This window comes from Hippopotamus amphibius, chromosome 17 (genome assembly GCF_030028045.1).
Source record: "Hippopotamus amphibius kiboko isolate mHipAmp2 chromosome 17, mHipAmp2.hap2, whole genome shotgun sequence".
Lineage (NCBI taxonomy): Eukaryota > Metazoa > Chordata > Mammalia > Artiodactyla > Hippopotamidae > Hippopotamus > Hippopotamus amphibius.
The window spans coordinates 11,586,137-11,614,027 of NC_080202.1; the positions used below are offsets into that span (position 1 = coordinate 11,586,137).

General features: G+C 42.3%; 1 protein-coding gene across 2 annotated transcripts; it reads left to right on the forward strand.

Moving 5' to 3' along the window:
* Window positions 1-867: 867 nt before the first annotated feature.
* Window positions 868-27,312, forward strand: NCBP3 (nuclear cap binding subunit 3). 2 transcript variants are annotated; one of them, XM_057714249.1, is made up of 14 exons: window positions 868-1,083; window positions 3,024-3,089; window positions 4,987-5,092; window positions 13,743-13,868; window positions 15,868-15,996; window positions 16,206-16,282; window positions 17,024-17,132; window positions 19,505-19,604; window positions 19,890-19,993; window positions 21,818-22,115; window positions 23,652-23,806; window positions 25,289-25,450; window positions 26,286-26,448; window positions 26,911-27,312. In XM_057714249.1, the coding sequence occupies exons 1-14, from the start codon at window positions 901-903 to the stop codon at window positions 27,017-27,019; spliced, it is 1,887 nt and encodes a 628-aa protein (XP_057570232.1). In that variant the 5' UTR covers window positions 868-900; the 3' UTR covers window positions 27,020-27,312. The 2 variants fall into 2 exon arrangements, with proteins under 2 accessions (XP_057570232.1, XP_057570233.1); XM_057714250.1 differs by lacking the exon at window positions 868-1,083 and adding an exon at window positions 1,321-2,177.
* The last annotated feature ends 579 nt before the right edge of the window (window positions 27,313-27,891 follow it).

Consider the following 27,891-nt stretch of genomic DNA (forward strand, 5'->3'; position numbering starts at 1 on the left):
TAGGATCCCACTTCCACCCTCCTCAGATGGGAAGACAGGACCGGAGAGCGGTCAGAACTAGCCCAAGGTAACAGAGGGAGGAAGGTGCAAAATCAGGACTCAAAGCAAAAACTGACGAGTGGCGCCCTCTGGAAGCCCAGAGACACTTCCTCTCTCCCAACCAGGTTCTTGTTAGACATGTCTGCAAGAAACCATGCTCAGAAGTCTCCAGTGGACTGAGCCCCCGGGAGACAGGAGATTGGCCTTCAAGCTCTCACTACCCTCTTGGAGTCTCAATTTTGCGGTACGTAAAATGGGCCAACTATTGGGAGACTTGAAAGAGACAAAGGTTGTCAAGGCAAGAGCGTTGTAAACCTACAGACTTGCCCAGAAGTGACAGACCAGGGCTCATTCTGGCTGCCTCGGCTGACATCTGGATTTCATCCTTTAAATAGCCTATCACCTTGGGTAAATTTCAATGCCTCAGTTTCCTCAAATGTGAAATGTGGACAGTAATAGTAGTAACTTCATAGGTTGTTGTAAGGATTCAAGCGCTTGGAACAGTCACTGCCAGGTAGTGATCGTCCAGTAAAATCAGCTTTTATTTCAGATTTACTGCTCAAGATGTAGCTATTTTCTAAGCCAAGACTGCTGCGAACCGCTCCATGCCCCGCCCCCTCCAGCAGGCCCTGCCCCCTTTCCCACTCGGTCCCGCCTCCTCTTCACCAGATCCCGCTCCAGCCGTCCTGGGTTCCTCCCGCCACCAGGGGGCGTGGGCGCCGAAGAGGGCTTTTTTTTTTTTTTTTAAATCCGCAGCAGACGACGCTCTAGGTAGCGGTGGCTGCTCTGTGGCCCGTGGCAGTGGCGCTCTAGCCCGGGGTGTGCGGGGCGGGCTCTCAGTGGTGCGGCCGGCGGGCGGCGATGGCGGCCGTACGGGGCCTGCGAGTGTCGGTGAAGGCGGAGGCCCCGGCAGGGCCGGCCTTGGGGCCCCCGTCGCCTGAAGCGGAGTCGGGTTTGGACCGTGGCGAGCCGGAGCCCATGGAGGTGGAGGAGGGCGAGCTGGAGGTCGTGCCGGTTCGGCGCTCGCTGAAGGAACTGATCCCGGTACGGGCGGGGGGCGGGGGCGGGGAGGAGGTCGCTGAGCGAGCGTCCCGCGCCGGAGCGGGCCGGAAGGGGAGGCGGCCGGGGCCGGGGCCGGGGGGAGTCTGGGGAAGGGGAGGGGGGCGCCAGGCTGGAGCAGAGACGCGGAGCGGGAGAAAGGACGCCGGGCGCCCGGAAATGGGTGTTGAGGGGGCTGGAGGGGGTGGGGGGAGAGCTGGGAGGGAGCCCAGGACACCCCCCTTCGCTGCCCCTCCGAGCAAGTCTGTGCAAGAGGGTGAGTGCGGAGGGCTTGGGTTGGGCTTATCTGGGGGCTTGAGATAAGAGGGGGAGCCCCAGGCGGGAACAGAACCCGGAGCGGCCCAGAAGGAACTGTCGGGTGGCGCGGGCATCCCGGTCTCCTTGTGGGTCCTGCTCCGGTGGAGCTGGTGTCTGTTAAACAGAGCACTCGCGGTTTCCCTTGGGAGGGCTGGACTCGCCCGCTGCAGAAACTCAGCGTTTCTGTTGTGACTTGAGGGTCATCTCGTCCCCGCGCCGCGCCGCTGTTACACCGTGGCTTCTGCATTTCACCCTTAGTGACATCAAACCATGAGCGAACCGGCAGTGGTCCTTGGTCCCTCTTTTATCACAATGGGGATGGTGAGAGGTGTTTTGCTTGTGGTTTACTAGTCTTCTGTCCCTTTCTTAGGGCTGGTCTCAGGCCTGCATGGCTCCTCTCATATGCTTCATTTCTCACTTTAACATGGACTACTTTTTACTACGTCTGCAAGTCTTGCTTTTAAACTAAGATTATGGGAAAAGGTTACCAAAAAAAGAAAGAAAAAAAAGGAGCACTAAAGATGGAAAATTGTAATGACTCTGGCAACAACAGTTAACATAGTGGCATTTTACCATTTACTACATTATATCATTTAAATATAATTGAGGCTGTGAAGTAGATGTTATCATCTGTTCATTCATTCCGTTCAGTATGTACTTCTTGCATCCCCAACTTTGTGCCAGGCACAGTCCTAGACGTTGATCAAGATCAAGATGAGACTGCGTCCAGGAGTTTATGTTACAGTTGGGGGACACTAGGAAACTAATAATTTCTGATAGTGGTGAGTGCTGTGAAGAGAATAAAACATGTTAACGGGATGGAAGAGGATAGAGGGCAGGGAGGGTAGCAGAGCAGGAAGCAGAATGGCCTAAGATGGTCAGGAAAGTCCTCTGAGGTAGTGAAATTTAAGCTGAACCCTAAGTGGCAGAAAGAAGCCAGCCATGTGCAGATTTGGAAGAGAGTGTTCCCAGCAGGGGCAACAGAAAGGGCAGAGGCTCTGAGATGGGAACGAGATTGTTTTGTTGGAGAAACGGAAAGTTCTGTAGCACAAGTGGGAGAGCAGTAAAAGAGGTCAGAGTGGTAGGCAGATACCACAGGGGAAACCTAGGCCCAGAGAGGCCAGGGGAATTGTACGGTGTCATGTAATCAGTGAACGTCAGAGCTGCGATTTGAGTCCCCAGGCTTCCAAATCCCATCCTGTTTTCATAGCACTCTGCTGTGTTTTCCCCAGAAGGTTGGGGTGAGTCTGGACTTTCTGCATTTTGGTGAAGACTTGTGCTCCATCTGGTGGCTTGGCACAATGAATTTGTCCCGTCTGGGTTGGGGAGATAAGTGACAGTGCCTCATTTTGGATGTTTTTCATGAACGCCTTTAGATTTTCATTTACATGGATACCTTCGGTAGATGGAATTACTTTGGGTTGTGGACAGGCTCTGATGTAGAAAAGACTTCTTGGTAGAGTGGTTGATTGCTACCACGGAGTCACTGGGACAGGCTTCCCCATAATAAGGGGTTGTCAGGGCAGGGGAAGGATTGCTGGAAGAATGACTATCCAGAAGGCTGCTGTTTATTGTGCACTTGTCCTCAGTTGCTTGTTAGCATTTCTCACGCATCCCCTTCGTGTTAGGACACAAGCAGAAGATATGAAAACAAGGCTGGCAGCTTCATCACTGGAATCGATGTCACCTCCAAGGTAAGACAGACCATGATTAATTTATTCATTTTGAGAAGCAGGTGAACTTAATGAACAAGTCCCTAGGACTTGTAGAACAGCAGTTATTCTTTACCTCCTTTTTTCTTCTGTTGTTGGATTAAAACTTTTCTTATTTTTAAGTTTACATTTTGTATTACACAACGATGCCTTCATGCACCCTGAAAACATTCAGGCAGCATTTGTGTGTTGTTGAATCCATGAGAAGATGAGATCACTATGCCTAGATGTCTGTGCTTAACCACTTTCAAGAAACAGTTCTGCACTGGGGTGCTTTTTTCATGCTGTCCATTCTTTAGAAATGTGTAAACCGTTTCCACTTTAAATGAAGTATGGCATGAAAGTGCCTCCCACATAGTAGGCCCTTAGTAAATGTCTTTATTCCTCACTGGTTGAGGCCTAGAAAAATAGGATTTCCTGAATATGTGGCTATACTTCGAAGGCCAAGTGGACTGAATTATTCTCAGTACCTGGGAGAATTGCCTTTTATCTAGTGATTGCTGTTACTAGATTACCAGCTTCACTGCAACTCTTCACAGAACCAAACATATTATTTTCCTTACTATAAACAGTCGATACTTATTTGTTGCTTTAATTGGTGATGATATTCAGCTTAAACATTCTTTCTGATTTTAATGTGTGCAGTTTAGAACAGAGTTTGAATTACAATTCTGAATAAATAATACTGTTACTATATTAGATGTATGAAAGCAAAAATAAAGTGTGTCATGCTGACTTTTTTGTGTTTTATCTGGGTCTCAATTTGTCTCTGATTGCTTAAAGGCCCCCCAAAAAAGAACTGGTCATCTTCTTTGACAAGAAAATACATAAAGTGAAGATGTTTTCTTATTGTAATTGAAAAAGAAGTGTACAGTTTTGTTCTTTAGCCTACACAGTTTACCATTATATGAAGCAAATATATGGGGGAAAGGGTGGTAGCCAAGAATTGGTACTTCAGTCGTTACTAAAGGAAGGTGGATTAGTTGTTTCCACTGGGAAGACTTGAGTGAAGAAGATTAGCATAACTATTGGGAAATAACAGAAGTGTTGCTGCTTTACTAATCCCCACAAGCTTTCTATAGTCAGACCTTCAATTAGTGTGGCAGAGTCAATATACAATTAGTGAAGGTTCCTAAGAGCTGTCAGAAACCCACAGTTGGACCTGGATTTATTTTAGCTCTTGGAAAAAACATTCAGAAAGCTGATTATTTTGTTTTTCAGAGAGCATCAATGCTTCTTGTCACTTAAAGATGAAAACTGGCAATTCCGTGGATACACGTTTAGAATAGAGGAGAGAGTTTCTTTGCTTCAATGTTATTTTTAAATGCAGAAAAAGCTTTAGGGAGTGGACTGCTCAGGCAGACATAACGTGATAGGTGTGATTACCATGCACACAGACGATGTGAAATGGGGGTAGTGGTGGGACTTCTAGAAATAGCACTGAGATCAGAAGATCTGCCCCTTAGTAGCTGAAGTGCCTCTAGCAAGCCTTTTAACTTTTTTTGTGCCTCTGTTTCTGCACCTGGAAAATTGCAATGTTAAGATTGTTTAGTTATAATTTGCATGATTGCTAATAATAAATGAAATGTCGAGCATTATTCATTACTCACTGAATCAACAAGTATTCATTGAATTCCTTCTATGCCCCAGATACAGTGATAGGCATTGAGTCATCATCAAGATTATTATCAATTATAGTGCTATTAGTGTACACCCTCCCAGTCATTGACTATGAATATCCATTTCTTTGTAAAAATTATTAAAGGCACAATGTTGCTTATTTCTTCTGAGTTACTTGTCACTGATGCGTCATTTTGTGTTTGTGATTTAACCTTCCTCCTCCATGTTTCACCTCTTTGGCTTTTTCTGAACCTCCTAGGAAGCAATTGAAAAGAAAGAACAGCGAGCCAAGCGCTTCCATTTTCGATCAGAAGTAAATCTTGCCCAAAGAAATGTAGCCTTGGACCGCGACATGATGAAGAAAGGTACAGGGTGTTTGGGGGGGGGGATTTTTTCCACATTTTCCCAGAGAATGACTTTTCCCTGCCATGGCCTCATGCTTCTGGCCTTGCCTTGCATGTCCAGTCCTCATCCAAATATTCCCAAGGGAAGGAACTTGTAAATTCTTCATTTCTGAGGTGGCCTGTTAAAGTTGAGCTGCGTTAGCTGTGTCTCAGATGTCAGAGCTGGAGAAAGGGAGATTGTCTTGTCTGAGGAGCCCCAGAGAACATCACCTAGTTGGTGGCAGAGCTGAGATGAGAACTATGCTTCTGTGGACTCTTACTCATTTTCTGCTTTTATCATAGAAGTGTTAACTTTTCTTTGCCTTTAAGTGTAGTGGGAGTGTATCACAGTCAGACTCTCTTTTAGGGGAGTCGTATTGGTGGGGGGGATACCATTAATACTTCTGTTGATACAGGCTTGTGATTTGATTTGATTTTTAGAGTAAGTATTTTGCTTCCTGAAACTCACCCTGAATTATCATATATAGTAATCTACCCCAATCTTTGAAAGCAATTTGTAAATAGAAGGGAAAATTATCACCCTTTGAGTGAGTTCACAGGCATATTTATTATTCCATAAATGCAAATGATCTCCCTCTGTTCTATTTGCAGATTTAGGATTTATGAAGGGCTTAATAGGCAACCTTCTGAATGCATGTTAAAGGTCTGTGCTCTGCTGTGTGAGTGTCTCTAGGCTTGCTTGTTTGATAAAAACATGTTGAATGAATGAAAGCATAGCTATTGTTTGTTGGGAACTTGCTCTCTTACCAGGCACTGTGTTAATTAGCACATTACATGTTTGTTTTGTACTCATTTCTCACAACAACCCCATGAGGAATATATTTTCATCCCTCTTTTACAAAGAAGGAAACAGGCTCAAAGAAGTTAAATAAATGCCCAGGTTTATACAGCTACTAAAAATAGAGTCAGGATTAGAACCCAGGTTTATCTGACTCTAAAGGCTCGCTCTTAACTATTTTGCTCTGTTGCCTTACAGTATGTGATCAGAGACCCAAACCTCCTCATTCCATCACAGTGGACAGAGTAGCTCGGATGCAGAGCTCAACTCTGGATGCTGCTTTACTCTTCTTTTCTGCATTATGAGTTCAGTTTGGAAATATGACCTTGCTTCCCTTGCAAGCTAGGTTTCCAGGCATCTGCTTGAGTGGATTTCTGTTTCAGGAAAAGTGCTATGAAGGCCAAGGCTAGCTGTGCAGCTTGGCATTCATGTGCCTGCACAGTCTGGACCCAAGCAAATGTTTGAGGCCTCTCTTACAACTCCACCTTGAAAGCACCATACCTATTTCCTTCTAGTCCTGTGAGCATCCCTTGTGACATCTTGCCTCTGATCTTGTTCCTGCCCCTGACTCTGTCAATTTGCCCTCCTTCTCCTATGCTTTGTCTGGTTCCACTGTGAAGCATCCCTAATTACCCACTTCAGTGTCTCTTCCCGTTTGTGTTGGGGGTCTTTAGAGCGCTGAGCCTTCCTGGGATCTAGTCTCAGTTCCTTAATGAATGTGGGCGAGTTAGTGAACCTTTTTGAGTCTCACTCTCCTTGTCCGTAAAATGGGAATATGATACCCTCTTGAATAGGATCACTTTGGGGGCTAAATTTTAATTTAAAAAAAAAAGTTTTTTTAAAAAGCAATCCTGATGTCATGGTTCTAAAGATACTCCTAAGAAACAATAGATCTGCCTGGAATGTCAGTTGCTCCTTAGAACCTGTTTTGATCCAGGAGGCGGCATGGCTTTGGAGTGTGTTCTTGAACTCCAGAGAACCCTGTTGCCTTTCTCAGATCAATTTACATTGGAGTTGGGGGTGGGTTTGGATAGATCTCAGAGATAGTAATTATTTTCATATCTCCTCAGGTAATTCTAATGTACAATCAGGATTGAGAACCATTGGTGTTGTGGTTGAGAGCATGGGTTCTGAAGCCTGACTGCCTGTATTTACATCCTGACTTGTCACTTTCTAGCTCTGTGACTGTAGGCAAGTTATTTAGCCTCTAAGAACCTCAGTTTCCTCATCTGGAAAGGCAGGTTAACATTAGTTCTTATAGGGTTGTTGGGAGGCTCCAACAAAATGTTTTAATTCTTAGAGTGGTGTTTGGTATATAGTAAATTTTAGTTATTATTATTATCTGGCATTCTCCATCTTCCAAACAGTCATCTAAGTGGCCTAGCCTCTTGGGAGAATGGGGACATTGGAATAAGCATCTTGATTCCTGCAGCCACAGTAGGTGTCAAGTTATTTCTTCTTATTAATATCAACAGTAATAAAATACACCATTTGATAAGTGCTTACTTTGTGCCAATCACCCTGCCATGTGGTTAATTTATTCTTTCAGCAACCCTGTTGCAGGGAAAGTATTTATCATTTCTGTTTTACTGGTGAGGAAAGTAAAGTGCTGAGAGGTTGAGAAACTTGCCCAAGGTCCCACAAGTAGTGAGTAGCAGGGCTGGGATTTGAAGGCTGGTTTGACTGAAGCCCATGTTCCTAACCTCTGCCAGCTTCAGGGACTTAGTGTGGGATGTGCTGCCCTAGAGCAGTCGTCATCAAGAGGGGCTCACTGCTCTTAAGTGACTCAGTGCCAAGCAGCTTCTGTCTCTGGATCTCCAAGATCAGAACTCTCATGGTTGGAAGGGACCTTAGAGGTCATCTGGATCCCACCTCCTACCCAGTGCTGTAGGCCTTTTGGCAAAGTTCCCAGTGGTCTTTTGGCCTCTGCCTGAACATTTCCTAGTGGTGGCATGAGAACTATTTATGGAGCGGTTGGTCTTGTTTTTGTTTTTAATTAAGGTGTGCACATTGTTTGTTTGTTTATTTCTTTTTTTTCTTTTCTTTTCTTTTCTTTTCTTTTCTTTTCTTTTCTTTTCTTTTCTTTTCTTTTCGGCTGCATGCTGTGGCATGTGGGATCTTAGTTCCCCAACTAGGGGTCGAACCCGTGCCCCCTGCAATGGAAGCTTGGAATCTTAACCACTGGACCACGAGGAAAGTCCCCATGATCTTGTTTTTGGATAGGTCTTGATGTTGAACAGAAATTGCTTTCTAGTAATTTCTGTCTGTTATTGTGTAACTCTTAGAACAACATTAAGTCCTTTCCTCATTCACACAGTAATTCTTCAGGTGAAAGAATGGACAGCCCGTTCTCTAAACTTTCTTATGCGACATGACTTTCTGGTCCCCTACTTTAGACCCTTCCCAATTTCTAAATGTCCTTCATCAGGTGAGGTGCAGATTCGAGATTTGGTTGGATTCGTGGAGTGTGTGGCAGGACCACGGTTTCTGTCCCAGCCACCTCATAGTTGTCATCTCTAGTCAACCAAAGCACCAGTTCTTTCCCTCAGGAACTGCGCCCTTCAAAACAGTCTTTCTCATCTTGTACTTGTGACACTTTAAAACCTTGCCTTTTTGTTTATCCCCTATTAAATTACATCTTGATTTCAAGACTCCATTTCAGGCTGTGGAGTTAATTTTCATCTTAACTCTGCCCTTCAACATTTTAGCTGCACTCCTCACTTTGGTGTGCATGGTTTCTGCATCTTCATCCAGTTGTTGGTAAACGTCAAACAGGATAATCTCTTATCTTGCCATGGCACACAGATCCGTGAATTATAGTTTTATTCTGTTATCAGGCCCAGCTTTCATTTTATTGTCATGAGGAACTAGATTACATGCCTTAATAAACTCGAGATAGAACATTGTCTGTGGTATTAATTTGAATTTCTTGGCCTACTAATCCAGTCAAAAAAGAGAAGAGGTTAGCTGGCTTGTTTCTTAGTGAACTCATGTCATTTCTTATGGGTAGGACTTGGTTTCTTAAGGGATCAGAGATTCTGTCTGATAAGCTATTTTTTAGAAATTTCGGAGAATGACAGTCTTTTCAGTCGTTTGGGGATTTCTCTTTTCCTCTTTTATGAAAATCAGTACAGGATTACTCCTTCTCGAGGCTTTAATGTACCTCACTCCTTCCCTGCAACTTCTTAGAGATTACTACCTAATTCTGAAATCACTGCTTTGTGTTTTAGTCAGTACAGTGGGGTGTAATTCTAGATTAGAAGATTTAAATCTATTAAAACTACTTCTAAAGCCCTAGTCACCCATCTTGGGTTTTAGTTCTTACTTAATGATAGCTATTCTACTGTCCATTAGTAGCAAAGCAGATCAATAGTTCTGCCCTTTTTCCTGCATCATTTTCCCAAAGCAATGTTGCTCCAAACACTTGGGGAAAAACCCAACTGTCAGCATTTTTTTTTTTTTTTTTTTGGCCACACCGCTCAGCTTATGGGATATTAGTTCCCCGACCAGGAATTGAACCCAGGGCCGTGGCAGTGAAAGCACTGAGTCCTAACCACTGGACAACCAGGGAAGCCCCGCATCGGCATTTCTGATGAGCCTGCTTGCTCTGGACTAGAATCTTTTCTTCATTAGTTGTTAGAGAAACAATTCATGTCCACCAGAGAACTTCGGAAAGTAAAATAAGAAGAGAAGGTGCCCACAGTCCACCACTCAAACTCAGTCATTGTCAGCATTTTGCGCATTTCCTTCTGATCTTTTCTGGGTATGGACTTTATTTTTGTTTTTCCCTTAGTAGTCATACTGCTTTCTGCCTTTTCACCTGACAGTCTGTCGTCAGCATTTTCAGTCATTATCCAGCCTGATGTAGTCTTTCAGATTCTTGCATTTCTCTTGTATTTGTCATCGGTGGTTTACCCTTTATCTGAAGGTCTCCCATGTGTGTTCTCTGGTGAGGTGTGCTCACCTAAGCTTTGCAGCTTTCTCTTTTATCGGGATCACCGCGCATACTCTGAGTTACTGTATTTAGTGTCTTCCAGATTTTTTGATCATTCTAATCTGAGGCCTTGGAATTAGCTACTTTTTCTCTGGGTATTCAGAAATCTGCTTTCCTAAAGCCTTGAGTTTTGTGTCCTACTACCTGTCATTCATTGTCTTCTTTCCTGTTAGAAAATCCCAGGTGATTCCCTCACCACCTTGCTGCTAGGCAGCACTCAGTAAATGCCCAGTTCTCACTCCCCAGTTCATCTGTTCACTGCCACCTCAGCAATTAGTTCCTTCTCATCAGCTGGGCATAAATCTAGGCACCTTCTCTGGTGCTTTGTTTTATTTTAAGCAGTGACATTGTCAGCAAGGTGAGGAAGTATTGAGCGTTCTCCTTTGGCAGGCTTCCATCAGACCTTGAGCTTATCTCATGTGAGAGGAAATCCTTCATATCAGCGTCTCCTGCAGGATTTTTTTTCTGCCTGCTCCTCAGTCTGTTTCCTCTGCCTTCATCAGGAGCCCTCCTTGTTGTTTGTTACCTTCTTCAGAACCATCTCTTTACCTGCTGTAGGATTTTTTTCCTCTAAAATTGTGGCTTTTAGCTTGAAGAACTGAGAAGGTCCCCTGGGCTCCCCCTTCAGTTTCCCATCCCGCATGTTAGAGTTACTCTGCGTGCGTCCAGTGTGGACACCCCTCTCATTTGGCCCTCTGCTCATTGTTGCCGTGCTGGTCACTAAGAAGGAATTGCTGAGGATTCATAAGTCTTTTTTTTTTTGGCCGCACTGAGAGGCGTGTGGGATCTTAGTTCCATGACCAGAGATTGAACCCGTGCCCTCAGCAGTGGAAATGCAGATTCTTAACCACGGGACCACCAGGGAGGTCCCAGGATTCATAAGTCTTGATGGTATCTCTGTCTTCATGCATCTGAGTTGGCAGGAAGATACTTACCCGATTTATTCTGGCCACACCTAATGGGTTCCCATTAAACCTATCTTTTACTCTTCAAAATGACAAAAAAAAAGAATGAAAAAGAACTTTTCTCTGAAAGTATTCAATAAAATATATGACATATGAAAACATACTTAGGAGTAATGGATGCCAAATTCTTGACAGAACTACTTTGAAGAAGCAAGGGAGAGAAGGGACATGGAGAGCTTACACAGGCCCTAGTAATGTTTTATTTGCCTCAAAATCTTTTTAAGAATTTAAGCATAAAGCTAGGTGGTGGATAGATAGGTATTTTAAAAATATTTTTTCTGTTGATCTATTTGCATAGTTCACAATTAAAAACATTAAATGAGATAATGTGCTTAAAGTATTTAGTAAAAAATGAACATAGTTCTGGTAAGGCTGAGGTTCCTTTTGACCACAGTCTCCAACCTTTCTTCCTTCCTTCCCAGAGGTAACAGCTGTTATCAGTGTGGAGTGAATTATTCGAGACTTTTTGTGGGTATTTGTGTGTACAAATATGTACCCTTAGAAATATATGGTGATATTTATGTTTTAATTTTTTTAATGTGTGTATTTTTCTGCAGCTTTTTTCCTCTCAGTAATGTGTCTTAGAATCTTTCCATGGTATATAATAAATTATCTCATTGTTTTTAACTGATTAATATTCTATAATATGGATAAACCATGATTCATTTAATATAGATAAACCATACTTTATTACTCTGATAGCTACTGGCTTATTAAAATAGTGCTGGAACAAACATCTTTCTGTGAGCCTCTGTGTGACCCCGTGTGTGTTTAGGATAGATCCTAAAGAGAATCCCAGTGCCTATAGGGCACGTGCTAAATTACATTGGTAATCGACACTCCCCAGATGCCCTTCAGAGTGGCTGTGCCAGTTCACACTCCCACCAGCAGAGGGAGTGGCTCATTCCCCCACACTGCTACCAATTGATACTAAAAGACATATTAAAAATCTGTTTTGTTATGGAAGCCCTAACAAATATAGCCATATATGAATTTACGATAGCTGTGTCTTTGGTGAATTAAAACTTTATCAATATAAAATGCCCCTCTTCATCTCTGATAATAATTTTAGTAATTGAATTCTATTTTATCTGATATTAATCCTGGCACTCTAACCTTTTCATGCTTACTGTTACTTTCAACCTGTTTGTGTCTTTATATATATATATATTTTTTTTTTATTTTATTTTTTTTTGTGTTATATATATATTTAATAAATTTATTTATTTATTTATTGGCTGTGTTGGGTCTTTGCTGCTGCACACGGGCTTTCTCTAGTTGCGATGAACGGGGCTACTCTTCCTTGTGGTGTGCGGGCTCCTCATTGCTGTGGCTTCTCTTGTTGCAGAGCTCAATAGTTGTGAGTCACGGGCTTTAGAGCGCAGGCTCAATAGTTATGGTGCATAGGCTTAGTTGCTCCGCAGCATGTGCGATCTTCTTGGAGCAGGGCTGGAACCCGTGTCCCCTGCATTGGCAGGCAGATTCTTAACCACTGTGCCACCTAGGAAGTCCTGTGTCTTTATAGTTAAAGTGCATCTTTTATAAACATAAGATAGTTGAGTATTTTAAAATCCGTTTTGACTATTTCTGCCTTTTAATCAAAAGGCTTAGTCCATTCAACATCTGCTGTAATTATTGATATGGTTACTAACCATTGTCTTTTTTTTTTAATTTTTTTTTTTTTTTATTAATTTATTGGCTGTGTTGGGCCTTCATTGCTGCACATGGGCTTTCTCTAGTTGTGGCGAGCAGGGGCTACTCTGTTGTGGTGCGCGGGCTCCTCATTGCCGTGGCTTCTCTTGTTGCGGAGCACTGGCTCTAGGTGTGTGGGCTTCAGTAGTTGTGGCACATGGGCTCAATAGTTGTGGCTCATGGGCTGTAAAGCGCAGGCTCATTAGTTGTGGCACACGGGCTTAGTTGCTCCGCGGCTTGTGCGATCTTCCTGGAGCAGGGATCGAACCCGTGTCCCCTGCTTTGGCAGGCAGATTCTTAACCACTGCACCACCTGGGAAGCCCTCACCATTGTCTTTCATCCTCAAAATGTCACTTTTTTCTGTTTCTTCATATGCTAAATAATGTATTTATTATATTCGGGAATTCTGGACATTATGTAATGAAGACTCTGGAGTCTCTATTATATTCCTCCAAAGAATGTTGATATCTTGTTTGTTTTGTGAAGCAAATAACTTGATTGGACTCAAACTGCAAAAATCAAAAAAAAATTTAAAAAAATCTGGTCCATGAAAACATATCTTGTTTTAATGTGGATTTTCCTGATTAGTAGTGAGGTCAACTATCTTGTCATATGTTTATTGGCCTTTTCTGTTTCTTTTTGTGTGAATTGCCTACTCATGTCCTTTGCCCATTTTTATTTGAGGCTGTTATTTTCTTATTGATTTGTGGGATTTCTTTGCTCTAGTTTCATACTTTGCTTTACATCCAGGGGCAGTGTCTCTTCTTCTTTTCAGAATTGTCTTGACTGTCGCACATTTCTCTTTGGCATACCTTTAAAAAAATTTCAGAATCAGTTTGTCAAGTTCAGTGAATAATCCTGTTGAATTTGGTATTGCTTTAATTATACAGGTCATTTTGAGGTGAGGTATTGTATATTATCAACACCATTTGTTTAATCTCTCTCAGCCTGATAAGCCCATTCTGAATTAAATCATTTGTTTAATGCTATTGTTGTGTGATAAAAATTAAAATAGTTTACCTTACTCTTAAGTCTCATTTTCTTTTGAAGTAATTGTCATCTCTTTCAGCATATTTCTTTTTTAAATACCTATTATGTGAACTGTTATAACAGGGTGCTGGTGGGATGTGCAACAACAGGTGGGAAAATTCTGTCATCTTTTCTGTGTCTTGTTTTTCTAGCAATCCCCAAAGTGAGACTGGAGACAATCTACATTTGTGGAGTAGATGAAATGAGTACCCAGGATGTCTTTTCCTATTTTAAAGAATATCCTCCGGCTCACATTGAGTGGCTGGATGATACCTCCTGTAAGTACACCCAGATGTTCTGTTGAATGTGCTTTTGTTTGTGATTTTAAAAGAATTCTTGCCATCTCAAATGGTGAGTGATTGTGGCTAGACTATGTCTGACCTATGCCTTTAGCCTAGGAGAGAAAAAATTGCCCGCTGATGAGAACCAGAGTCTGTTAACCAGTCTGCCAGATCATACCCCATGAGTATTTTAAGTCAGATCAGAGATGGTGATCAGACCTCTAAGAGGTTGGTTGCTGGCATGTGAGTCCAGGGTACATGACTGAGGCCTCTTTTAACGCCCACAGTTTCACAACAAAGGGGTGGGTCCAACTGCACAGACTTGGGGCTGCATTTTCAGGGCTTTAGACTTAGTCATTGCAACTTTCCATACAGATTTTCAGAGGTCTGTCTCTGACCTAGAACTGGACCAGGACCGTCTGTTGCTGTGCCAGATCTCTCACCTCTGCTCACTTTGAGCTGTGTTTTCTGGAGCTTCATCTGCTGGCCCTAGTCTGGGGGCTCTTCCACTTGTGAGCTACTGTAATTTTTAACTTGCGTCCCCACTCCAAATCCAGCCTAACCTGTGCTGCCCTCTCCTGGCTCCTTGTCTTGACTCACTTTTAATCTGGCTTTCCTTTCTGCCAGTGTGCTGACCTGGTTTTCCTGGCTTTCCTGGCTGCTTTCTTTAGATGTTAATTCATTGAAAGAAGAAGAAATGAGACTGAGTCAAGGATTTTTCTCCTTTTTTATTTTTGCTTAACTTAGACCATCCAAATCAGGGGTTGGCAACCCTTTTTTTAAATAAAGGGCTGGATAATAAATATTGTAGGCTTTGCAGGCCATACAGCCTCTGTGGAATCTGCGCAGCTCTGCCCTGGTAGCATGAAAGCAGCCATAGACAATATAATTGAATGAGCCTGGCTGTTTTCTGTAGAACTTTGTTTACAAAAACAAGCGGCAGGTGTGTAGTGTATTGCACTTAGTTATAACTAAAGCCGGTACAAATATAAATAGATAAATGGATGGGTGGTGGATGGATGAATGAATAACAGGTGGTGGGCTGGATTTGCTAACGTCTGATTTAACTAATTAAAACTGTAGCTAAGGAATGTTAAAGTCAGAGGGACCCTTAGAATCATCCAGTTCAACTCCCTCATATTGTACATCAGAAACTGAGAAACAGGGGAGGGAAATTATTTCCTCAAGACCATGTGGCATATTGTTAACAAAACTGAGACTCTTTAGACCTTCATTTCCCAAACTGAGATATAGGGGTAACATAAGTTTGAGAAATGCTACTTAAACTTCTCAAAACGTTTTTCTTGCCAAATTCTCTTAAAGAAGCAAATTAAATTCGTTGCAAAGCCAAGTGGCTGCCACGCCTCCATTCTGTTTATCCCATGGATGCCATCGTCACCCACACATTACAGCAGGGAAGCATCATGTAGCGTGTCTGGATGGCAAGGAACAGCACAGGGCTTCCGTGGAGGGGGCGGAAGAATAAAGGATAATCCACATTTATTTGACAGTTTTCATCACCAGCATCATTGAGAACTGCTAACACTTATGTGTAACACTCACTGTATGCCAGGCAGCTTTAATATAGAGAACCCTTTTGCAGAGAATACTTGATGATTATTTTGTGGGACTCAGTTTGGAAGTGCAGCTCTAGGCTAATTTTATCAAAGAGGCTTTACTACCAGGTTCTTTACTTCCTTTCATTAATTGGTTTGTACATTCACTGATGCCAGTCCATAGCTGAGTGAGGCTGCGATGTGGTCTCTGCTCTCAAGAAGCTCAACCATTTGGATGTGATGTGTTATTTTACATCTTATTTCAGGTGATGTGTTATTTTACATCTTATTTCAGGTGATGTGTTGTTTTACATCTTATTTTAGGTGATGTGTCATTTTACATCTTATTTCAGGTGATGTGTTGTTTTACATCTTATTTCAGGTGATGTGTTGTTTTACATCTTATTTCAGGTGATGTGTTGTTTTACATCTTATTTTAGGTAATGTGGTTTGGTTGGATGAAATGACAGCCACCCGAGCCCTTATCAATATGAGTTCTCTGCCAGCCCTGGATAAGATAAGAAGCAGGGATGCCAGTGAGGACAAGTCATTGGAGAAAAGTAAAAAAGGTAACTGGCTGCAAAGGAGGAACTTTGGGACTAAAAATCCTGTTCTTTAAATTTGAGTTTCTGTGCAGTGTTACATAGCATCTCATCGCCAGTTATTTCTGAAATAAGCTATGAGGCTTTGGATCATTAATAAAGAGAAGGAAACATCAGACTTTTAACATATGTGAGATGGAGCTAAGATTCATCTTGTCCCTCTCATTCCATTTTAGAGAAGCAGGAAGACAGTTCTGATGATGATGAGGCTGAAGAAGGAGAAGTTGAAGATGAGAACTCAAGTGATGTAGAGGTCAGTAAGAGGGCAAAGGTGACTGTAGGGTTTCACTGTAAATAACTGCTTACTGTCTTGTTATTTAAGCCTTAGAGACTTCGTGTAGTACATTGTGTTCTTCCTCTGCCTTTCGCCGTTAGACCCCCTGAGGGGGCACCAGGCTCTTGGCTTTTGAGTTCATGTGGATGTAATGAATGATTCATCTTGTTATCTTAGTACTCACACTTCTGTATGAAAGAAATGGTTTTATTGAGAAATACTTTGAAGTGCTATCTAATCAGTGGAATTAAGGAATAGCAAGTAATGGCTTATTTCCTAATGGCGTATATACTATTGTTGGAAATATTAAAGTGTATTCATTTTTAAATTATTTATTAAGTGCCTACTATATACCAAATTCTAGGTGCTGGGGATATAGCATCAAGCAAAACAAAGTCCTTGCCCTGTTGGAGTCTACATTCTAGTGGGGAAGACAGACAATACACAGATACGCAGATATGTAATGTAATGTCAGGAAGTGATGAGTGCTGTGAAGAAAAGTAAAGAAGGGTAAGCGGATAGAGAATGATGGAGACGATTCTTTTAGACAAGGCGGTCAGGGAAGACCTCTGACTTAGACACTAATTCTGCAGAGGAACCGGTGCGCTAATGCTGATGGGTATTATTAAAGATAGATTGCTTTCTTAATGGTAACTTTGCTACTGAACGAATATGAAAAAGACTTTAATTTTTATATCCAAAATGCTCTTTTTTCTTAAGTTGGACACATTGTCTCAGGTAGAAGAAGAGTCTCTGCTAAGAAACGATCTTCGTCCAGCTAACAAACTTGCTAAAGGAAATAGGTTATTCATGCGATTTGCTACAAAAGGTAAATGATAATTGGTATTGATTTTTATTTTTAATTGAAGTGATTTTTATTGAGTGACACCTTCTCTTTTGAATCAGAGCTTAGATCAAGTAAGTCAAAAGATCCTTCAAACGATAATATTCTGTGCTTATAAAATCGATGACTTGGTGCCTGAGTTGGAATTTCAGACTCTGAAAGTGAATATTAGCTCTTTGTATACTTTTGTATTTTCTGGCTAAAGTAAGTTATTTTCTGTTAAAGCTGGTTTGCCCCATGTGCTTTTCAGCCAATTTATCATCTGAACTATGAAAACTTTTTAATACTATATTTTACATATCACAGCAATATCTTTCTGGACATTGCTAATAGTGCCATTCAACTCTAATTCTCTAAAGAATTAAGTTAAAAGCCTCTTACCAAGTCATAAGGCTTTTTATGCACAATGATTTTGGTCTGCATTATTAATGTGTGTGTGGGTGGGTGGTTTGAGTCAGTTGAGAGGTAATTGAAGATGACAACCCTTCACCCCTGAGTACTTCATAAGTATTTCTGCAGAACAAGGACTTTTTCTACACAGTTATCAAAATCAGGAAATTTAACATTAATACAGTACTATTACCTAATTCATAGTCCATGCAGATTTTACCAGCTCCCCTGCTCTGTGTATTAAAACTGCCTGGCACACAGGGAGTGCTGTGTAAGTGTTAGCAGTTCTTGATGGTGATGATGACGGTGATGGTTGTTGAATACATGTGGGTTATCCTTCACACTACTCCCCCATGAAACTAGGACCAACTCCATGGCTGGGTGGTTAAGTCTGCCGTGTCTCCTTAGTCTCCCTGAATGTGGAACTACTCCTCTGCTTTGTCTTCCTTGACTGAGACAGTTTTAAAGAGGAAGGCTCGTTGTTTTATAGGCTGCCCCTTAGTTTCAGTTTGTCTGTTGTCTCCTGCTCCTTACATTCGGGTTGTGTGTTTATACCACAGAAGTGGCGTGTGGTTTTCAGTGCCTCCCATCAGGAGGCACACTGTATTTATTTGTCCCCTTCCTGGGAATATTAACTTTTGTCACTTGGTTAAGGTAATGATCACCAGGTTTCTCCACTGTGAAGTTACTCTTTTTCCATTTATAATTTAAAGGTTTGTGGGGAGATGCTTTGAGATTATGTAAATAGCCTGTTCCTCATCAGACTTCCTTGCAGTAGCTTTAGATCCACTCATGACTTTTTAACTCTCTCATTTATTAGTTGGTATTTCTATTTATTAGTTGGCATTTATTAGTTGGCAGTCTGCTGTAAGGAATAGCTTTCTCTTTTTTACGCATTTGGTTATGTATTTACTTATGTATTTGCTTGTTTATCTCAGTTTAGATTCACGGAGCTTTATTTTATTCAGTGGGTTATCATCCATTCCATCATTATTTTGATTCACAGATTATTTTGGATTTGGCCAGTAGAGCCTCTTCAGACTGTGTTCTTTTGACACGCCTTCATGGTTCTCTGAGTACTTTCTTACTTTACAGGACAGTAAAACATCTTGTTTTGCCAGACTCAACTTGTACTTCCCCTGCCTCAGATCTGGAATCAGCCATTTCTCCAAGGAGCTGGTGGGCATGTTTCTTTGTAGATGCACGTTCTGGTTTGTGCTGCTAAGCTTGCCTGTAGCACTGGGTACATTCTCATTGGTGTTCATCCCTTGCAGTCCATGAGTGCCCAGGAAGCTGTCAAGAGACCTTATGTTGTGTGTTCGCTGACCACCTTTTCTTCCCGTTACCTGGTATTTTAACTTCATAAATGGGATCTTTTCTACATTTCCTTATTTGAGGCACCATTTGAGTGCATTCTAGATATATGGTGCTGTGCTGTTTTCCTTGAGGCATTTTGAGGAACATCATGATAAACTGGAAAAAAATGGTTTGCCAAGTACATGGACCTGTGGGTAATCCGTTTCTTTGCCCCGATTCTGTGTTATTGCAGTGTTGTCATTCAGAACTGAGTATCATCCTTCAGGGGGCAGGGAAAATGCCACCTCTTCTAAAAGCCTTTATGATTCCTGAACACTAGTGGTAACTGAAACTCTCGTGTGCTTCTTGGAAGCTGATGCATTGTTGTTGTTCTTGCTGTGAATAGTATCTTCTCTGTGAAGGCAGTCAGCTCCTTGACAGCAGTGGTTTAGCCTCACTCATCTCTGATTTTGCCCCACCCCCTCCGCACTGCACTGCGCGGGGAGGCGTTCAGAGAGTGGTGCTCAGAGCGCGTCTTTCTCTTTGGTTGGCAGGTTGTGCTGATCTGATCCCAGCTATGAAAAGCATTCTTTTTTTTTTTTTTTTAACCCGTTCAACATCGTCTTCATACCCACAGGAAATCCTTGGTAACTGTTGTAATTAATTTTTAGATGACAAAAAGGAACTTGGAGCAGCGAGAAGAAGTCAGTATTACATGAAATATGGGAATCCAAATTATGGAGGCATGAAAGGAATTCTTAGTAATTCTTGGTGAGTCCAAAACCTTAAAATACAATAGTTTAAATAGTATTTAAGCTTTTCGTAATCCTTCAGTTGGTATTCTGCAGTGGAGTGTCAACACCACGTGTGGATGTGAAGGAAGACAAGAAGAAAGACTTCAAGATTTGTAACTGTGGTAAATGGTGTGAGAATGCTGAGTTTCAGTTTCACGTGAAATGTCTCTGTTTCAGCACCTAACATTGCGTCACGGGGTAGTTGAAATTAACTAGTGCATTTCGAGTGTTGGTTTTTGATTATGTGCTTATTTTGGCACAGGAAGCGAAGATACCATTCCCGTCGCATTCAGCGGGATGTGATCAAGAAGAGAGCCCTGATTGGGGACGACGTTGGCTTGACGTCCTATAAACACCGACATTCCGGTAGTTGCCTGCTCAGCTCTTGGGTAGACACATGTTTGGCTCCCGAAATCATATTTTTATTCTTAATACAGTCTCTTAAGGTTCCAAACTTTATCATCCTCTCTTCCTTGCCCTCACCCTCTGCCAACATATAGGAAAGTAAGTCAAATCACAATTAATTTGAAATTGCCCATACAGAGAGGTCAAATGATTTTATAAAAGCTGTTCTCTAACAATAAAATGTAGGAAAAAGTTAAAACTTTTCTTAGGAATCTAATTTTCCTATTAATATCAAAAGCTGCATGAAAAAAATTTTTTTTGTCATGAGTTGATTTTATTGTTCCTTTGTCTGATAATGAAAATAAGCTGCTCTGTCTAGTGTTCTGTGCTTATTGGCTTGTGCACGCGAATGCCTCAGTAAAGTGGGGTATCATGACTTGGGTTTCATTTTGTTTCCTCCATCTTTTTTCTTTTCTTTTTCTCTTCCTCTCTCTTCCCCTCCCTCCCTTCTGTCCTTCCTTCTTTTCTTTTGGTGCTTATTATAAAAGAACCACTTTCATTATGTTTTATAAAGATTTGTTTTTATCTTGAATCTGATCTGTGAAAATCTTTTACATGCTTTGTAGATCCAGCCAAGTCAGCATACACACACAGAATAACACGCATACATGTTTTTCATTGTAATAGGGACGGGGAGAGGTGAAATCTATACATTTTAATTTAATGTGAATATCCAAACTTGCATATTTGAAATCTGTATCTTAACGCACGTACTTTTCTGATACACAGTTAGGCTTTTCCAATTTCAGTTACTTTAAGATATTTTCATCATATAATCTTTATATTCACTTTAAAGAAATTAAAAAGCAACTTGCCTCTGATTCTGGTGCTCCAAGATAACAACTGATTTCATTTTACATTTTTCCTATTTGTCTCTTTTTATAATAAATATTATAATAACTATTGTGGACATATATTTTATATTCTGCTTCTTCCACTTATAAGCATTTTTCCATGACCTAATGAATTAAAGGTACAGTTCATTATTCGTGGTGGTGATGTTCTGTAAAGTCACTGTGATCACTGATAACCTTTGAGAGACTCTAATCACACCGTTTTTGTTAACTAGTCAGTATATAACCTTGTTTGATGTGTGTTTCTGCTGAAAGACACCATATTTAATACATACTATTGATTTATTAACATTGGACTCTCAAGGCCAACAGCACTGCAACTCATACCCGAACGAAGCTTATCTAACACATGTATTTTCTCCATAATGCACATCACAACCTTCTTCACTAGACAGCTTTGGAACTAGGCTTGGAGGATATTTTACACAGGGAAATCGCCAATAAAAGCCACAAAAGTGTTTAAAAGTAGCACTCACTGGACTGCAAGAAGGACACTTGTTTACAGTGTGAGAGATGAAACAAAAAAGATGTGGCCCTGTTTGCCCACAGCTGGGAACCTTTGCATGGCTGGCGCCTCAGGTTTTTTGCTGCTCCTGTGCATGTCCACGGATGACCACAAAAGTGCCATGGATATTGATTCTGGAGTTACAAGTAAAACTGGCAAATTCACAAATAGGGAATCTGTGAATAATGACGAGGGTCTGTGTTTTAGATGACTTTGTAATATTGCCTCAGGCTGCTAGTTCATACTGTACCTGGACACTCTTGTATTGTAGGGATCAGAATGGTTACCAGATTAGCACTATTGTAGATAATGCTCTGGTAAACTCTTAGGATGGGAATCCCATCTTTTAAAAAGGTCACTGACATAGGATAGAAAATCAGATGTGTTTCAGTGCTTTTCCTAATGTATTTTGATTAAATGCCTTAGGACTAGTGAATGTTCCCGAGGAACCCATTGAAGAGGAGGAAGAGGAGGAGGAGGAGGAGGAGGAGGACCAGGACATGGATGCGGACGACAGGGTGGTGGTGGAGTACCATGAGGAGCTCCCTGCCCTCAAGCAGACCCGGGAGCGGAGCACATCCAGGCGGTCCAGTGCCAGCAGCTCAGATTCTGATGAGATGGACTATGATCTAGAACTGAAAATGATCTCCACTCCTTCACCAAAGAAGAGCATGAAAATGACGATGTATGCCGACGAAGTGGAATCTCAGCTGAAAAGTATCAGGTAAAGATATTTTCTCTTTCTATCAATGCTAGCTATTAATTTGACTTAAATACCAATTATTAACTTCTTAATACCTCTTAATTGTATAATCACTTTTATCTTTCCTAATTTCAGTCCTTTGTAAAGTTTGAATAAAAGCGTTTGATTTTTCCCCTTAGTGTACAAGAAGTGATCCTTGTTATAAAAACTATAGACGATATAGAAAGTGAAGTTCCCTGTAATCTCATCCTTTCCTAAGGGGACAGCTGTTAGCAATTGGATGAATAGCTTTCCTGCTAGTTTTTTGTGTATACATAACACATGGAGAAATTTATAGATATAGTTCTATAAAAATTGTTATACTGTTTATATTGTTTTGAAATTTGCTTTTTCCATTTAATATAGTGTAGACATCTGCTATTTTTTCAACTGTATATATAGTCCATTGTTTGAAGGGTCATCGTTTATTTAACCAATCCCTTATTGATGGACGTTTAGATTTCTGTCTTCTTTTTCTTCTTTTTTTTCCTGGCCACGCCACATGGTTTGCAGGATCTTAGTTCCCCGGCCAGGGATCAAACCTGGGCCCTTGGCAGTGCAAGTGCGGCATCCTAAGCACTGGACTGCCAGGGAATTCCCTAGAATTCTGTTTTCTTACTGTCACACTAACTAGATAAATTCTAGTTATTGCACAGAACAGTGCATGTTTAAAAATGTGGTATTGCTAAATTTCATTCCAAAAAGAGTTTATTCACATTACCACCTAATACCTACATATTCACCAACCGTAGGTATTATCACTCTGATTTTTGCTATTCAGGGACAAAAAAAATACAGCGATTTTTTTTTTTTTTTTTTTAATACAGCGATTTTAATATGCGTCCTTTGATTAGTGGAGTGAGCAGATTCCTGAGGGCTGATAGCGTGTGCATGGCTTAGAGGGCTGGATGCTGGGGTGCCCTCTAAGAGTTCTTGATGGTGTGTTTGGGAAAAAGGAAGAAAAAACTTTTAAGCTGGTTAGTTTGTATGGCTTTGTTCCCATCCTTATTTTTAGTTTTTAGAGAACTTTCCAATGGCAAATGCTGCCAGTATAATAGAGCTTGTCCCCTGACACGGTGGGAGAGGTCTTTGACAGAGATGTCTGCCCTTTAAAGACAGGGATTGTAGACTCTGTTGTTTCTTGACTACAGCTGGATCACAGCCTGAGTGAGCAGAGGCCTCCAGCGCTTTGTGGGCCTCTACTTAGCGCGTGTCCCCGGAGAAGGGGACCCGCAGTTACGTGCCCTGCGATAGCTCACAGGCACTGTGTGTGGAAACCACCCCAGAAAACTCAGGGACCTGCTCACCCCGACTGGCCTCTCTACAGCAGGCTGGTCGTGACTTTCGTAAGCAATAATCACTGGTGTGTGGTGTTATAAGTCAATGTTGGCCATATTAGATTGGGTCTCTTAAGTTATTTTTTCCAAAGTATATGAGATTGTTGTGTGAGTGTTATCCCACAGTTCAAGCTGGTGTACTGTGCCATTCCCTGTGCCCCACCTTTTTTTTTTTTTAAAGGAACTCCATGAGGGCAGATACTCTATCCACAAGCAATATAAAAAACCGCATTGGTAACAAATTGCCATCTGAGAAATTTGCAGATGTCCGACATTTGTTAGATGAAAAGCGTCAGCACACACGTCCACGGCCACCCAGCAGCAGTACTAAAACAGGTACTGTTGTTCAGTTGTGTTTCTGGGCTTCATTCTGAGTTCCAGAAAGCAAATGCAAACAGAGATAGGTTCTCGGATAAAACGCTGTCATTGGTGGACCAATTTAGTTGTCCTGATTCATCACTTCTAAATTTGGGGTTAGGCATTGGAACTTTAGGACATGAAACTTAATCAGACTTTTGCAATATTCGTTTTCGATATTTTTTTCCTAAACAATTATTTTGCTCTGTATGTCATTGATATACTTTTTACGTAAGGATAATAGAAATTGTTGGGCTGTTGTCTAAACGCTTAAGAGTTTGAACTGGTTAGTTTATATGTGCAAACATGCATATAGCAGGTACTTGGCCATGCCTGCTGTGTGCCAGGGCTAGGTGCTGGGGGTGTGAGAAGTCTTTGCAGGGAATGCGAAGTCATCATAGAACTCAGATGGGAACACAAGGGCCCACATGCAGATGATTCCTCCCAAAGCAGAATGGAGTAAATGCTCTGATTGATAGGGCGCTATAAGCGGTGGGCTGTGGGAGCAAAGAGGGGAGGTAGAGCTATTGAGGGAAGATCTGTTATGGGAGGCTTCTCGGAGCACGTGGCTGTGGAGCGAGGCCTGGGAGAGGAGATAGAATCTCAGTTGGCAAACCTAGTTTTTTGGGTGGGAAGTAACCTGCTCTTGTGTCCAGCCTAGAATGATAACTTGGTGGCAGTGTAGGGAGTAATAAAGCATTAAGTGGGTGACAAGGGCCTGAATTCAGGGGCGGTGGAGGCAGAACTGATGAGGGTGTCAAACCTTGGAAAGGAAGACAACTCAGCACTGGAAAGTGCGGGAGGACAGGCAGAGAAGCCAAGGGACTCAGGCCTGAGGGGCTGAAAGGTGGGAGTGCTGTTCTCAGAGAGCAGAAGCAACGTGGGTGAAAGCCCAGCACAGGGACTTGCTGATAAATCTGTTTTTGTTGTTGCTGTTATTACAAGAGGGAGCCCAGGAGGACAGCAGACTTGGTGGGGGGGGGTGGAGGAAAAACAAATGTAATTTGGGACATCTTCCCTTGATCATTTGCTTTTTGTCAGTCTCATTACATTTATTATTCAATGGAATAGTTTATTGAGAGCTTCTTGTATGTTCAAAAATTGTGGCCTCTGCCCTCAGGGAGCTTGCAGTATTTCTTGTTAGCTGAAATGTTTGTAAATTATTTGCTCTGCTTGATTTTACTACAAAAAAACCACAAAGCAGACAATTCTTCCTCAGAAATTCCTTTCTGGAACAGTCAACTAAGGGTTTTTCCCGCTGCAAGCCCGTGGGGACTCTCATTTGAATTTTCCAGGGAGAATCCAGACTGTGTAGGGGAAAGGCTCTGAGAAGCCTGGTTGGGTTGGACCCCGTGTCCTCACTTGGGGAGATTTGGTACCAGGTCCTGTAGAGATCTCAGGTTGACAGAACAGATAGCAAAGCATATACACGTGGTCACGTCCTTTTTTTTGTTTTTCTAGATATACGCCAGCGATTAGGAAAAAGACCATATTCTCCAGAAAAGGCTTTTAGTAGTAACCCAGTCGTTCGGAGAGAGCCCTTTTCTGATGTACATAGTAGGCTAGGTGTTCCCAGGCAAGATGTTAAAGGCCTCTACTCTGATACTCGGGAGAAGAAATCAGGTTGGTAACGCTGAAAACTGACGGGGAAGGGGCAGTGGGTACGAGCAGAGATGATGGGCATGGCGCAGAAACGCGGTGCTAGCAGAAGGCTGGAAGTAGCAGATGGAGAAAGCGAATTACCTTCCCTCTTCCACTATCACCATCGTCATCGCCATCATGGTGGCGGTGTGGTCAACTTAGAAAACGGGGGAAACCCACCCCTGATTCTTTCTATTTAACATGAATACTTTTTGCTTTCTTGCTATTCCAGTCTTTGCCCATATACGTATTAGTCTACTTTTTTCACATAGCATTTTATCAGTCATTTTTCCACATTGTTATAGCCTTTATAAATAAAACTTTTAATTGCCTTATAGTGAGGTTATCCTATGAAATTCTATGTATTTCTCTATTGTTAATATTAACATTTTAAAAATTAATGGAGAGTGGGTAGGATCTGCAAGTTGACAGTAGAGCAGGCCCATCAGTTTGCAGAGTGTTGTAGCTGGAAAGGATCTGGTGATGGCCCACTCCTGGCAGAATGAGGTTGTACACAGGGTGGTGAGCCTCACCAGGCAGGGGCAGGTGTAGCATAAGCAGCCTCCCAGGTGATTCTGATGTGCCTCGCAGGGTGGGGACAGGTGGGGGGACCCATGCCCCCGAGCTGAGTCTCCGGTTGGGTACAGTTCCCTCAGTCTGCAGGTGGGGAAAGGCGGGCATCTGCCCAAGGCTGTACCGTGGTTGCAAGTGCCACAGACCCCCTCCCCCCGCAGTGTTTGCTGCATATCAGGTGTCGGCAGAGCCCCTGTTTCTCAGCATTGACTGCCAGCGCTGAAATGCCTTCTCACCCAAACAGGTAATTTATGGACTCGCTTAGGATCTGCACCCAAGACCAAAGAAAAGAGCACGAAGAAGGTGGATCACAGGGCGCCCGGCACAGAGGAAGATGACTCCGAGCTGCAAAGGGCATGGGGGGCTCTGATTAAGGAGAAAGAACAGTCTCGCCAAAAGAAGAGCCGGTTAGATAACTTACCATCTCTCCAGATTGAAGTTAGTCGGGAAAGCAGCTCTGGTTCAGAGGCAGAGTCCTGATGCCCTGGGGGCCAAGGCCGCTGTCCTAAAGCTTGACATTCTTGTGCAGGGCGGGGCGCACCGTAGAACCCTCCTCGGGAGTTGGCGCCCCTCCTGTTCCTGCTCACACAGTCACCCTCTGCTCTTGCTACTTCAGCAAGACATCTTAAGAATGTGACATGTTTGGAAGGGCATCTGTCTAATCTTTTGCTGCAGAGTTATAGTTCTGGGCCCTCAGTTCTTTTCCCGCCACCCCACAAGCTTTACCCTTTGAGGAAAAGGCAGCCCTCCAGATTTTGTAGACATTTTTCTTAATATTTTTAACATTGTGTCTTTTGAAAGAAATGTTTTACACAGTTCATCCAAAGAGCAGAGAACTGAACTTCTCACTGTTGCCTTGGCCCTGACAGCTGTTACCAGCACCCTTTTCCCAAGAAAAGTCAATTCCCAGGTGCTTATTGGACAGCCTTCGAGGGGGAAGATGAGGGAAGCTGCCAGCTCACCCTTCCAGGACCCTAGTGTGGGGGCCGAATCTCATGGACCTGACCTCAGAGGTGCACCCGTGCCGCCCAGGTAGATAAGAGCCGCAGCGTCGCTCGCCCTTCGTTCCTCCCTGGGGATTTCTGTCAGGGGCCTCGTTAGCGATCAGCTTGAAGTGAAGATCAAGTTCAGTGCTGTGGGATTTTTAGGAACAAAAAACTGTGACTTCTGGATTGGGGGTGGATTCTTGTGCTAGGGGTGGGGTCATGGGTTAATGTTGAACAATTTTTAAGTCTGTATTATGTTGAAAAAATATTAATGATTTAAAAGTTTAAATTTTTAATTTTTATATGTGAAAATACTTCCTGTTGGCTACAAGGGAAGCTCAAGTGGTGTCTTCTTATGTGCTGTTAAATATATATTATATACTTTGGAAGAAGGCAAAGAGAAGAGTCTCATTATTTTTAGATGATCCTAACTGTATAGTCTGTCTGTTGTACGTGGAGTTGAACTTGCTTTTTGGCCAGTGTAGGGAAAAAACCCATCCACCTCATGGATGGGAGCCTGTTTATTGTCACTGCAGAAGTGATACACTGATGTTTTTATTCTTCCTGTCTCCAAGTTCTGGCCCCTGAAGACATCTTCAAAACCGGCAAATAAGACACTAGTTATAGAAATTTTAGTTCATTTGTTTCTAAACTCCTTTCAGGTTATTACACCATGAAAAGGCATTAGATTATTTTGTCTTCCTATCTGATTTTTATTTTGAAGTATTTAGTGTTTGTATTCCTCTGCAGGCTGGAAAATGGTGTTTTACTTCAATTCAGTAGAGCTTAGGGTTAAAAGCCTTTGTCCCTTGTGTGATGTCGCAGCCCCTCACCTGTCTGGAATGCTCAGCACCCGGTGCACCT

Coding starts and splice junctions, on each gene's coding strand:
- NCBP3 (XM_057714249.1), top strand. CDS start 901: ATGGCGGCCGTACGGGGCCTGCGAGTGTCGGTGAAGGCGGAGGCCCCG. Junction 23,807..25,288: donor CAGCAGCAGTACTAAAACAG/GTACTGTTGTTC, acceptor TTGTTTTTCTAG/ATATACGCCAGCGATTAGGA. Junction 25,451..26,285: donor TACTCGGGAGAAGAAATCAG/GTTGGTAACGCT, acceptor TCACCCAAACAG/GTAATTTATGGACTCGCTTA.